The sequence below is a fragment of the Triturus cristatus genome, chromosome 12, assembly GCF_964204655.1.
Source record: "Triturus cristatus chromosome 12, aTriCri1.1, whole genome shotgun sequence".
Classification (NCBI taxonomy): Eukaryota; Metazoa; Chordata; class Amphibia; order Caudata; family Salamandridae; genus Triturus; species Triturus cristatus.
Window position 1 is genome coordinate 19,726,392 of NC_140595.1, and position 14,407 is coordinate 19,740,798.

Below are 14,407 nucleotides of genomic sequence, written 5' to 3' on the forward strand. Positions count from 1 at the left end.
TCAGACGGGGACAGGGAGCCTGTGCATGTTCCTCACCAGGCTGTGTAATGCAGCCTGGTGGGAAACATGCAAAGTCCGCATGAACTGTTTGGCTGGCCCGAGAGGGCCAGCTAAACAGTTCATGCACATTTAGGGAGTGCAAACCACTTCTCCCCTGCTCTGGCCAGCCCCGCCGCCACTGACTGCAATAGGAGACATAAAATTATAATAACAATACGTTCCTGCTCTTCCCCCTAACCTGCTGCGAACAAAACTGCTCTGCTTACCTTGGAGTGGTTTGTACTGGGTAAACGGGGGCAAGAGTGCGAGGATGCTAATAACAAGCACATCTCCCAAAGTCTTCCATCGGTACATCCTTTTCCGCATGCACCAATAGCTACCCGGGCCTTTGTCTCAATGGAACAAGTCTCCTAGGACTCAGAGCTGCTTCATGCCGGCAGCTAAGCAGCAGTTCTGCAAGGGAAGATGTTGCCACAGGAAGTCGGGTCCAGGCCGCACCACACGCTGTACGTACTAGACATATCCCATGTGCCGGCTGTTACTTTCAACACGCTATCAGATTTATCATGGCTGTGGAGACCCCATAGTTAGCTGTGACTGTGCACGTGGTATGACACTGCCTTGCATTGCGTGTAATTGCAGACACATTTACCCGAAACCATCTGATGGGGGGGGGGGTGTTTCCCACTATTTAAAACTAATTTCCACAGGATTGCCGTGTTTAGGTCATAGGTATTCTTGGTGGATACGTGATGTCACAATGTAAGGTCTGTTTGCCATTTTAACAAAGGGGAGTGCATTTGCAAGCCCTTGGGCGGACTTGCAGTCGAATGCCACACTTTTCTCTGTCTGTGCATGTATGTGGAAAGCATCACATGTAGAGATGTGTAGAGGGAATTGGACATGGAGGAGGGAAGACACAGAAAATACACAAGGATGAAAGAGAATGAAGGGGGAGAATGTCAGGGAGATACTCAAAAAAGAGACTGAGAACCATTGCATTGATCAGTGAGAATGGAAACAGTGCCTCGGGGCAAGTTAACAATCAACACATGCATTTGTGAAACACCCTGCACTTAGACAAGTGTGTGCACTTTGACACTGTCCACATGTGCTAAACAGGAGCACTTAAGAATTTGACCAACACTTTATTGGTTTCATTCATCTCTCATTTCCACGAGAGACATGCCATCTGCAGAACATCACTAGTGAAATGTAATTATCAATAACACGTGCAATAAATCACGTCCTATTCCCACACACTAGACCTCTTTCGTAGAAGCACACTCACACAGGAGCTTTGTCAGACTTCAGCAGACACGTCCCCTGGTGTTTAGACTATTATACCGCCCATGGGCAAAATTTCACTGATATCTGAGTCTTATGACCCGCGTCTTATAGCACTAACTCACTTTAGATGATAATTCATGGTCTATAACTGTAGAAGGTTGTAGTGGACAACTGACAAATACTCAGAAGAGGAAGCCTTATCATAAACTATGCAGGCGCCAGTAGACAGGTCGATATGACATTATCATCAGATACGTGAAAGCGCTTTATAAGGATTACTTAGCTGGGCCATGAGTGGGCACCGAAGGCCTTCAGTAGTGCACTGTATAAAGCTGCGTATGGCTTCAATGCACAAATCCTGCAGGAGAAAGGTGCGTGGCCTCCTGAATCAGCCGCCATGCTTATAGAAGAAGTGCTGTGGCCTTAAAGTGGGATCCACTTACACTATGGAGTGCATTTCATCCACTTCCTATCACAGCTCTGCTGCATTTCCTGCCTTCCCAAAGCAGCAACAAGTGGCCCCGTGCAGAAAAAAAGAAAAGCAAGCAGCCTCCGAAGCGGCCACCATGCTCAAAGAAGAAGTGCGGCGCCCAAGAAGTGGACGCAATACTGTGCAAGAGAAAGAAAGCATGAACACTTATGGGAAGTGCTCATTCAAAGAAACGTGGTGGCTGTGAAGAAGGTGCCACTCTGAGCAAGGAATTAAAAACACAAAAACTTATGCAAAGTGCTCATTCAAATTTTTTTTAAAGTTCTTAAGCCAGGATATACAATGGGACAGGTGGAAGGGTACAAGTACTATGGCGCTGCTCTGTGCCGAGTAAAACAAGTGACAAAAAGGTGGGACAAATAGAAAACATTAACCACTTACAAGAAAGGATTTTTAAAGGACACTGTAATAAACAATTGAAAAGCTGTGAACAGGCTGTAAGCCCACAAAGTATATACAACACGTCTCAAAGAGACAGTGCAAGCACTGTTTAGGCTTGACCTAAAATTAAGCACAAACAACAGCCACTTGCACTGTATTCTCACCGTGTGTTCATGGTAAATTTTTACTATGAATTGCACCATTAATGGTAAATGTTTACAGCCAATGGTGCAGCAAAGCAGTGTAATGGCATAATTTCAGAAATTTTGCGTAACATGCATAACACAAAGTTTCTCAAATTACATGAATTGACCTGGCGTAATTTAAATGTCACCAAGGCCTACTGCTTTATAGTAAGCTGGTTGGAAGGCATTGCTGACTTAGACCAGCTGGTCTAAGTAGTAGAGCAGCAAGTGGGCCCAGGGTCATCATGCAAGCAAGGATGGTGAGCCCCTTCCTCCACACTGGGCAGTAAAATACACAGTTAGAGGAAGTACCTCACACGACTGCACCTGCTGAACCAATGCCCTTGGATACTAAACCTGGTATCCCTACATGATGCATTGTGTGATCCTGTGCTAATCTCTTTACTGTCCTATCGTTTTAAGTCTCCCTGTTGCTGCAGGTGATGCTGATGACGTGGAAGTTGTATGTGATGCTTGGGTGACATAGGTAAAGAGATGAGGGAACATTATGAAGCAGCCTTCGAAGTGAAGAGAGCAAGGGTTCCAAGTGACCTCATCACTCGGTTGTTGTGGAACGCGAGACCCTTCAGTGTGTCACTGTAGGGAAGGAGTGACGCACCCACTAATGCACATGCCATTTTTATGGCAGCAAGCTACCGCTCTATTATTAGAAAGGCTCTACAAGTGAGCTGTTTCTAGTGAAAGAGCATGACTGCCCTGGGGGAAGAAGCTGTAAGCAGCGTGTTAGCCCTGGGGGTTGTGTAAGTGTGACAGTGTTTTCCCCGTTTCTACTCCTCCTCAGGTGGCGTCTGGTAGTATTAGGGGGTATCACGTTGCAAGAGTGTACAGTGTGTATGTGGAAGTGCTCCGCAGACATCAGACCGTGTTTGTGTACCTCTGTGTGTGAGGGTGAACAGTTTCTAATCTAGAATGGATTACTGGTGTATGTTTGTGGTATATGGTGATTGATTTATTTTCTTGTATGCTCTATTACTTGGTGTTGTGTTTAGGTTCAGCTAGTGTGTGTTGTGCCCTCTTGTGAACCAGTGGGAGGTTGGGTCTCACGCTGGTGGTCTCTCTCCCCTTTACTAATCTGTCTATATGGTTATGCTGACCACATGGAGTCCAGGCATAGTCACAGGAAGAACTCGAGGAAGTCAGCAACAAGGGGGTTGTTGGGGTGGGGTAGTGGGGAGGTGAAGCACAAGAGGGCGAGAGCAACACTGAAGGTGGAGTAGGGGAAGCATGAGGAGAAGTACACGGAAGAGAGAGCAAGCAGCCAAAAGAGGGAGCATGCAAAGCAGTGGGTATTTTTGGAGGCAGAGAGAAACAAAGAGGGAGACAGCTGGAAAACATATGCGCGCTTCTGAACTGCTTAACCAAAAAGAAAAAAGCAGTTCCCTAAAAGTGAGCATTGGAAAGTTAGTAAAACACAAGTTAGCCAGTCAAGCGGATGGTAAAGAGGCTATGCTCCAGAGGTGAGACAAATACAAGTCTGAAAGCCATCAAAGAAGAAGCAAGCAAATGAGAGTGACAATAAAGCCAACCAATTGTAAGCAGTGGGCGGGCGGTAAGCCCCTGTGGTAAGCCTACAATAGGTCTTTCGGCTTCACCTAAAAATGTACAGATAGCCTGTTTATGCTAGACCCAGCCATGCCCTGGCACATGGCTGGCACTGACTGCTGGTAGGGATGTCAGAGCCCACTGACAGCCAGCTGGTATATGCCAATGCTCCCTGCTTCAGGTTGCTTGATTCACTGAAAAGTGTTGTCTCCTCGCTAGGACTTAGCAAAGAGAAATCACAAGGATTCCCACTTGATCAACATACTCTGTAGGGAGGTACAAACAAACAAAACGTCGCTGTGCATGTCTTCAAACTTCCTAGAGTTCATGAAGAATGTCAAAAGGCTGGCAAAGTTGTATACTCCTGCGAATCTACCTCACAGGCACAAATAAAGGAAACAGAATTTCTGTCTTTTTCCAGCATAATGCATACATGACATGGAAAGTAAGGGTTTCCTTCCCCAGAAGTGACATTAAATCCTAAACTACAGTCACAGCTTAAAAATAAATCAAATCGACTTAACTTCTTCTTGACCCCTTCTGGAACTCTTCAGCACCCAAAGTTTTGTCGATTAAAAGGAAATGTCTGAGAAGGATGCCTTTAGCTCTCCATGGTCATGCAAATTTGTCTTAAAACTGACATCCATTGAGGAGATAAACAGTTCTCTGTACCCAAACCCTTATCCCTAACAATAGGCAACAATAACCACAGTAAATATTAATCAGTTTAATGACGTGTGCTAGGTTTTGAGATATACAGTCTCATCAGTCATAGATTGTGTTCTCCCTGTGAGTCAGTGCATACGTTCAAAGTTGATGGAATATCCTTGTGTCACTTTTAACTTTGTGAACTTCACTTAGTTTATGATTTTTTTTAAAGGGATGAAAATAATGCAAAAGGTAAATTGTAAAGGGAGAAATTGACTGTAAAGAGGTTTGCAGAATCACTTTGCAAAATAAATTTTGCTTGCCAGGGAAGGGGTGTGAATTGTACACAATCCTGTGCATGAATTTTAAAATGTGCAAATCTCTTGTTTTATCCTCTTACCGTTGGTGGGTTTTTGCTTTTCTCAGCATAGGTGAACAGCTCATATAAGACCACCCCGAAGCTCCACACATCTGATTCTCGGGAGAAAATGCTGTCCGCCAGTGACTCCGGGGCGTACCTGAGAAGAAAGAAGAGAGAATTTGAAGAAAAAGAGCCAAGGTTGGGGCATAAAAGTAGATAAGTACATGATGCAGGGGCTGGTAAGATTGTAAATGCAAATTGTACAAATCTTTGCCCTCTTCCGAAGTCCCAGCTTTGCCAGACTCAAGACAGCTTTGCTTCTGGCAAAGAGTACTGGTTGAAATTGAGAAAAAGTGATAAAACTATCAGTGAGAAAATTTTGTGCAAAAATCGCAACTTTAATGCGAAATTGGAAAAGTGAGGAAAATTAGTAAAAGATGGTCTACACGTTTAAGCATCCCTAATATGTTCTGCATTAAATTGTAAATTTAACCTTATATTTCTAAATGTGATCATTTGCTTTCTGTAAATCCTAAATGTAAACCTCAAGTGAGCCCCCCACTAATTCTTCCCCTCCTCATATTCAGATTTTTTTCCCTAACTCTAATCCTTCTCTTTGAACTGTCACGTTTCCAAGCCCTGGCTTAGTCCAGTTGATCCTGAACCCTTTCCTCTGATACTCTTTACACTAATCATTTCATTTTTTTTCATCTTTTTTTACCACATGATTTTTTCTCTAATTTTTTGTTTTTCTCACAATTTGTTTCTCACATTTTACATTTCTGACTTTTGACCTAAAAGGATCCACATGTTCCCACAACCCAGTTTAATATATGTATTTTTTAATCCAACTTTATCCCCAAAACTTCTGAAACAAATAAGATTTCTTCGAATTTGAAAATAGCTTAAAAATTAGTACAATAAGATGTTTAGGTGCATCTTTCATTAACTAGTATAGTACCATAATGGAGTCCTTCATATGTCCTGGCCTTACAGCGTATGAATTGCTTTCCCCTGTTCTCCTTTCCAAAGAAACGGGGTGAACAGTTGTTAATAGTTGTATGTTAAGCATCCCTATATTGCTACCCTTGCCAGAACCCTAAAAAGCCTTACTACCCTTTAACAGCTAATCAATCATAGTATTTGTAAAGCGCACTACATACCCGTGGGGGTCTCAAGGCCCTTCCTTAACCCTACAAACCATTTACTACCCCTTTACGCTATTAATTGCTGAATTCTAAATGAAACAGAAGTAGACAGCTATCAATAGTTGTATGTAACAAAGTCAATTTATAAAATGTTGACTACATTTAAGTTGAGTTGCTATTGTCCATTTAATAACACTTATGTTTTTATTAGATTGACTTGTAATTTATTTAATGGTACCCTAATAACCCCTTAAAACTTCCCATCCCTGGACTCTTACGACCATGAACTGCCTATTAATGCTACCCTTCCCTGAACTCTAAAAAGCCCTTACGTTACCCTTCCCGGAACCCTAAAAACCCCTTACTACCCTTTAACGTTACCCTTCTTTGAACCGGAAAAGCCCCTTACTACCCTTTAATGTTACCCTTCTTTGAACCCTAAAAGCCCCTTATTACCCTTTAACGTTAGCCTTCTTTGAACCCTGAATAGCCCCTTATAACCCTTTAACGTTACCCTTCTTTGAACCCTAAAAAGTCCCTTACTAGCCTTTAACGTTACCCTTCTTTGAACCCTGAATAGCCCCTTACGACCCTTTACCGTTACCGTTCTTTGAAGCCTAAAAAGCCCCTTACTACCCTTTACCTTTACCCTTCTTTGAACCCTAAAAACCCCTTACTACCCTTTACCGTTACCCTTCTTTGAACCCTAAAAGCCCCTTACTACCCTTTAACGTTACCCTTCTTTTAACCCTGTATAGCCCCTTGTGACCCTTTAACGTTACCCTTCTCTAAACCCTAAAAGCCCCTTACTACCCTTTAACGTTACCCTTTTTTGAACCTTAATAAGCCCCTTACTACCCTTTAACATTACCCTTCATTGAACCCTAAAACACCCCTTACTACCGTTTAGCGTTACCCTTCTCTGAACCCTAAAAGCCCTTTACTAGCCTTTACCGTTACCCTTCTTTTAACCCTGAATAGCCCCTTACGACCCTTTAACATTACCCTTCTTTGAGCCCTAAAAGCCCCTTACTACCCTTTAATGTTACCCTTCTCTGAACCCTAAAACCCCCTAACTACCCTTTAACGTTACCCTTCCTTGAACCCTAAAAAGCCCCTTACTACCCTTTAACGTTACCCTTTATTGAACCCTAAAAGCCCCTTACTACCCTTTAACATTACCCTTTTTTGAACCCTAAAAAGCCCCTTACTACCCTTTAACATTACCCTTTTTTGAACCCTAAAAAGCCCCTTACTACCCTTTAACATTACCCTTTTTTGAACCCTAAAAAGTCCCTTACTACCCATTAACGCTACCATTCTTTGAACCCTAAAAAGCCCCTTACTACCCTTTAAAATTACCCTTCTTTGAACCCTAAAAGCCCCTTACTACTCTTTAACGTTACCCTATGTTGAACCCTAAAAAACCCTTATCCTCTATTTAATAACATTTATGTTTTTATTAGATTGACTTGTAATTTATTTAATGGTACCCTAATAACCCCTTAAAACTTCCCATCCCTGGACTCTTACGACCATGAACTGCCTATTAATGCTACCCTTCCCTGAACTCTAAAAAGCCCTTACGTTACCCTTCCCGGAAGCCCCTTACTACCCTTTAACGTTACCCTTCTTTGAACCCTAAAAAGCCCCTTACTACCCTTTAACGTTACCCTTCATTGAACCCTAAAAGCCCCTTACTACCCTTTAACGTTACCCATTTTTGAACCTTAAAAAGCCCCTTACTACCCTTTAACATTACCCTTCATTGAACCCTAAAAAGCCCCTTACTACCGTTTAGCGTTACCCTTCTCTGAACCCTAATAGCCCATTACTACCCTTTACCGTTACCCTTCTTTTAACCCTGAATAGCCCCTTACGACCCTTTAACGTTACCCTTCTTTGAGCCATAAAAGCCCCTTACTACCCTTTAACGTTACCCTTCTTTGAACCCTAAAAGCCCCTTACTACCCTTTAACGTTACCCTTCTCTGAACCCTAAAAGTCCCTTACTACCCTTTAACATTACCCTTCTTTGAACCCTAAAAAGCCCCTTACTACCCTTTAACGTTACCCTTCTCTGAACCCTAAAACCCCCTAACTACCCTTTAACGTTACCCTTCTTTGAACCCTAAAAAGCCCTTTACTACCCTTTAACGTTACCCTTCATTGAACCCTAAAAGCCCCTTACTACCCTTTAAAGTTACCCTTTTATGAACCCTAAAAAGCCCCTTACTACCCTTTAATGTTACCCTTCATTGAACCCTAAAAGCCCCTTACTACCCTTTAACATTACCCTTTTTTTAACCCTAAAAAGCGCCTTACTACCCTTTAACGTTACCCTTTTTTGAACCCTAAAAAGCCCCTTACTACCCATTAACGTTACCATTCTTTGAACCCTAAAAAGCCCCTTACTACCCTTTAACATTACCCTTCTTTGAACCCTAAAAGCCCCTTACTACTCTTTAACGTTACCCTCTGTTGAACCCTAAAAGTCCCTTACTACCCTTTAACATTACCCTTCTTTGAACCCTAAAAAGCCCCTTACTACCCTTTAACGTTACCCTTCTCTGAACCCTAAAACCCCTTAACTACCCTTTAACGTTACCCTTCTTTGAACCCTAAAAAGCCCTTTACTACCCTTTAACGTTACCCTTCATTGAACCCTAAAAGCCCCTTACTACCCTTTAACGTTACCCTTTTATGAACCCTAAAAAGCCCCTTACTACCCTTTAATGTTACCCTTCATTGAACCCTAAAAGCCCCTTACTACCCTTTAACATTACCCTTTTTTTAACCCTAAAAAGCGCCTTACTACCCTTTAACGTTACCCTTTTTTGAACCCTAAAAAGCCCCTTACTACCCTTTAACATTACCCTTCTTTGAACCCTAAAAGCCCCTTACTACTCTTTAACGTTACCCTCTGTTGAACCCTAAAAAACCCTTATCCTCTAAGACGCCTCCATCCAGGTCCTAGCAGCTCCGTCTCCCGTTCCAACCTTTCAGACCTCTCCATCCAGGTCCTCGCAGCTCCATCTCCCGTTCCAACATTTCAGACCCCTCCATTCGGGTCCTAGCAGCATCCCCTCCCTCTAGTGCTGCATTTGCCCCCACATGCTCCTGTGACATTCCTCCCAGCATGCTCTCCATCTTTGTGCCAGTCCCACTGACTCCATTTTGGTGTAAGCAGTATTCTTTCACTTTAGAGTACTCACACTTCAGGCTCCTGAAGCACCCCTTCCCTTTGGTGCCTTTAGCACTTACCTCAACTCAGGCTCCTGTGTATTCCTTTGGGCGCCTCCATTATTCCTTAATTTAGGCACATGAAGCTCACCTACCTTCATTCTCCAAGTACCTCTTCCTGAGACCCTGAGGCCTCCTCTCAGGGCAGACATTGGAATGTCTACCAAGTGTCTGAATGTCAAGTGTGGCAACTTCTGCCAGTCCTGGCTATTACCTTACAGCACTTTGCATTCTGGGTCTTGTTGAGTTTTTACCATGATATATATGTGTATTTTAAGGGCTGCCAGTTAAAGAGCTAGAGCTGTACCTTACTGGCTGCACTGCTAGCACAGATCTCTTGATCACTCCTTCCAGTGTCCTCAGCAGCACATTGAAGCAAGCAGCAGACAGGCTAATTCATCACTGGGCAATGCAGGTTTGAGGAAGGAGTACTGGTGTAGTTATTCACTGACTCTTCTAAGTTGCTTTAGGATCTCTGTGCACTCTTCTTCTTCTGGAACAGTGTCACCCTCTGCCTCGTTACCTTTCAATGACCTCCTCTCCACACCATGAATCCCCTCAGAAACAAGAGAGAACTCACACCTGGCCTGGATCTGCAGGTTTCTGCTGGAGGTGATGGCTCAGGTCCAGTTGTCTCTGGAGCTGTGGTCAGCCAAGACTCTGCTGGGCAGTCAGGTCAGAGGGTGGAGGGAGAAGGGGCGTGATAGGGTCGTTCAAGGACTCCATTCCATTCCCTCACCCTAAAGGTGAGAGCCGAGCCCATGTACTGTGGGTGCGATCTGACTCCCCGGTTACATTGGTCAGAGACTGCTACAAGTGAAGCACTAACTGCAGCTTCACAACAGCCAGCGTAGTAGCGCCCAGCTCACATGGCACTGGTGTGCTCCAAGGCAGTGTGTGACCGTCAGTGGACCTATATGGAGACGGACTGGCCTGTTGTCAGAGGCCTGCGGCTGGTCCCTGCTTCCAGAGGTTGATTCCATCCAGTGCACAAGAGCACACAGCCTCCTGAGGACAGGAACTTTGTCTAGTTAAGCTTCTGTGGGGATCACTACCTTCGCAGCAGTCACAGCTGGGTCACAGTGACTCTCGCTGAACTGGGAAGAAGGTCCTGCTATGGAGTGAAACCCCGGACATATGGGCGGCAGACGTTATGACGTAGTAGTCAGCACAATGTCCACACAGTATCAACTCTGAGCCAATTGTGACAGCAGTTTAAAGCATGCTGTCAATAATTCAATGCTCACTGGCCACAATATTTGGCTGAGCTCTGAAATGCCAGACAATAGATGTCAGTGTGGGAATGTAGAGATAATGATACTTTGCGTTAGTCTGACTCCTGATGAGTGACACCTGGCAGGCCTGTAGGAACCCCTTACAGCCAGTTAACACTACTCTTCCCGTAATCCCAAAAAATCCAAACTAGTCTCTACTTCTTCCTCACCTCAGTATAAATGCCAATCCTTCCTTCAGCAGGAGCATGCCCCCTTGCCCATGCTCTCAGCATACTTACCTGCCACAACTTTTTTGTGTGTAATCAGAACATTGTTTCATTCTTTTTTTATACAACTTTTATCACTCTACTCCGCCCCCACACAATATTTTTAATGCAAACTATTAATATATCTGAGTATGGAGTAGTTCCTTTAAACACAAAAAGTAGAATTTGTATAGAGCTGATGCAACTTCTACAGGAAGTTGCCTGTAAAATTCACCTGATGAGTTAACTTTAGTTCAACAGCACCCAGATTAAAACACAGCACAGGGAGCATGCCTCACTGAGGGGTTAGGTGTGCTGGAACCTGGCTGAGATGTGAAAATCTCCTAGTCCTATACTTGCATTAAATAATCAGTCATGTCCTGCCACATTGGAGACCCCTGTAAGAGAATTTAGGGCCACTGCCTACCTCATTCTTGGCCGGTGGTGATAGTTTATTTGGTCCCATTGGGACTCTTTGAGGCTCTGTGTAATGTGCTCTGAAATTGTAAAAGTAATGCATGGTTGTAGGAAACTGGGGTTTTGTTGCAGTACACCCCCCTCCTTTTGCCTGGTCTGTGATGAAACTTGGACTGAAGTGTCCTGGGTTCCTGCTAACCAGGATCCCAGTACCAGTGCTCTTTCACTAAAAACTGTACAATTGTTCCCCCAAATGGCAAAAGCTTTAGCACCCTCTGTAAGTCCCTAGTAAATGGTACCCCTGGTACCTAGGTCCTGAGGTACTAAAGAGGGCCCCTAAGGGCAGCAGCACATATTGTTCCACTCTCAGGGACCCCTCACCAAGCACATGCAAGACTGCCATTGCAGGCTGCGAGTCTTAGTGCAAACAAAAGTGAAAACACGACATGTCACCCATCCCTGTGTGCCTTTTCCCCTACCACTGCCTGTGATACTTGTAAGTTGCCCCTACAGCAGGCCAGACAGCCCCAGGGCAGGGTGCTGAATGTTACATGTGAGAGTGTACCAGCATGAGCAGATATGCCCCTGTTCTGATAAGTCCTAATACTGCCAGTGCAAGTGACCAGGGAAGCCACTTTAAAACATATGCTAGACACTGGTGAAAACGAGTCCCCCAGCTACATGATAGTTTCACTGAAAATAGGGATGTTTGGTATCAGAACATCTCATATTGGCAAACCCACACTGATTCCAGTGTTAGATCCATGCCTCTGGTGACCTTGCTGACTGGTTTCTGTCAGCCTGCCACCCGAGAAACTGTTCTGACTTCCTAGGGTGAGAGCCTTTTGCTCTCAGGAGACCCAGAACAAAAGCCTGTCCGGGAAGAGGGTGTAACATCACCTCCCACAGAATGGCCTGCTGATTAGTCTCCTTGGGCCAGCGAGCTTCAAAGAAGCTGCCGCCTTTGGAATGTGAAACGAACTCCCCTCAAGGAAGAGATAACAACCCCCTGTCCAGAGCCCCCTTGGTACCTAGACAGATGGGAAAATTAGCTAGTCAAGTAGGCATGCCACCTCCAGGCTAGTACCACCCCTAAGGTGGGCTACAGAGGTGGACACAATTTTCAGAAGTAGCCATCTTTTTGTTGGCATACTTAGGAATTCTGGGACAGGATATGCCCACTTCCCACAGGAAGTGGTCTTATGGGGGCCTAGGGACCCCAAGAGTCAGTATCCCATTGACTTCTACCCTACACTCTCATAACGCGCCCCTAAATTCAGTATTTAGGGGAGTCTCTTTGCAACAGAGAAGCAGATCCTGATAACCTACGAAGGAGAAGAAGAGCCGCAAAAGCAGAGGATGCTGGACTGGAAAATACTTCAAGTCGACTCCTCCTATTAGCATTACGCTTAAGTTAGCATTTGTGGCTCCATTTTGCGCTTAGTCGCCATTTTGAACCATGATCGAAATGAAGCTTCTGTCTCATGCTGTCTGCCTCAGCAGAAAAGTAGCCTTGACTGTTTCTTTTTTATTCAAGGTTGAGCTTCGTTGCACTAATAATGAATAGCTCTGTTCTATGTTTGCATGCCTTTCTTCCAATGTAGCCCTGTTCCCACTCTCAGAGAGACAGGCATGGGCTGAGTAAACTTGAAGCTAAGATAAGGTGTTCCTTGTCTCAGGATGGTAGCTCATCCTTCTGTGCCTCCGTTGTTAACCTGCTCCAACTGAAAATGTCCAGTCTGGGGGGATCCTGTTGGGTATTGGAAATGTATATTATCTGATGTTATGTTGGGGAGGGCCAGTCCCTTGGCAGCTATCTCAGGAGGCTGGTCAGAGCAGACTAAGCTCAAGCGCATACTAATAAAATAACTACTGTCTGACCGACTTAATTTGTATGGACGGCTGATAGGTGGTTGCGAGTGACCTGGGTGGCCCTAATCGGGTCACTTCCTTCAGAAGACTGAAGAGAACTCCTGTCTTGGCCCCAGCACCACTGTCCTGTCTGCCGTTCTCTGTTGACACTGCACTAAAGGCAAGTCGCCCTGCAGCTGTGTGCCTCCAAAACCTGGGAGGACTGCCTGCCTTCAATATAGATTAAGGCCTCCTGAAGAACAGCAGGACTGTTCCCTGTATCCTGCAGAAACTCCCAAGGAAAAGACCCTGAGCCCTCCGGAACTGCCTAAACTCAACACCCGAAGCCATCACTGCACTCTTCGCCTCCGGCCTGAGTTGAAGTGGGCTAACAATGCCAACAAGGGTCCCCAGCCCTCCAGAGCTTGAGTCCATTGTTGACTCCCCTATGTCTCCTGCAGCCTCTGGCCAGAGGGCCCCCTCAACTGCGACTGCTCCCAGGAAGAGAAACCCAATGCTTAAGATACCTCTCCCTCCGTCACCCCCAGGCCGTGGAGAAGACAACCCCAGGTGTCCCTACATCCAGAGCATCGCATGCCTTGTACCCCCCCTGTTGGTTCAACCCCACTAGCTTGCTAGCCAGAACCTGCAGCCTCTTTTAACAGAGACCGAGCCCCATTGAAATACATTGGGCTCCCGACGCTGTTTTGCAAACTGCACCTGGCTGCCTCTGTGCTGCTGGGGGTGTACTGCTTTGAACTTTGCCCACCACTCACCTTAACTCTTGGTGATTGGTCCTGTAAATGGATGTATTGTACCTGTTTGCAGAATCTGTTCTTCCTTCCATAGGATAACATTGCAGAACTCAGAAACTGCACTGTGTCCACTTTTAAAGTGACAAGAATTTATATTTAAAAAACATACTTACCTGAATGATTTTCATCTGATGCCAAATCATATATAAAAGGTACTTGGTATTTTTATAAATTGGTGTGGATCTCCTTCTTGAGTCGTGTGTCCTTTATTAATCATTGAGTGTATTTGCAAATGTCTTGCCCTCCGCTGTGTTAAGCCTAAGGCTGCTCGACCACACCACCCTCTAATAGAGCACTTTGGGATTGCATATCAAGCCCCTGTCCACTAGTACGGGAACCCATGGACTCTTTACACGGTGTATAGGATTTTTTATATAACACATTAAGAGCCGGCTTCCTACAATGGTTTAGTAGCCCATTCACAATGTGGTAGAGTGTGAGGACCTTGCACTGGTGGCCAGTGTGAGGACAGGTCTCTGGTGATCAATGTGCACAGATGGAATTAGTGAGCACTGTGCAGAGCTCCTTCTGGTGCA

The 14,407-nt window shown here is 44.9% G+C and overlaps 1 protein-coding gene and 1 long non-coding RNA gene across 5 annotated transcripts in view; one reads left to right on the forward strand and one right to left on the reverse strand.

The window, feature by feature from the left end:
• LOC146772231 (uncharacterized) overlaps window positions 1–14,407 on the forward strand; it is a 229,598-nt gene that overhangs the window by 69,017 nt on the left and 146,174 nt on the right. For both annotated transcript variants that reach the window (XR_014972380.1, XR_014972379.1), the window contains exon 2: window positions 4,984–5,116. This is a non-coding gene — a long non-coding RNA (uncharacterized LOC146772231). The remainder of the gene's footprint in view (window positions 1–4,983; window positions 5,117–14,407) is intronic.
• Window positions 1–14,407, reverse strand: part of JAK3 (Janus kinase 3) — a 280,492-nt gene that overhangs the window by 50,874 nt on the left and 215,211 nt on the right. For all 3 annotated transcript variants that reach the window (XR_014972378.1, XM_085639762.1, XM_085639763.1), the window contains exon 22: window positions 4,958–5,075. Coding sequence is in view for 2 of the 3 variants with exons in the window: in XM_085639762.1 (XP_085495888.1) it covers window positions 4,958–5,075 (118 nt within the window). In the remaining variant the exon portion in view is untranslated. The remainder of the gene's footprint in view (window positions 1–4,957; window positions 5,076–14,407) is intronic.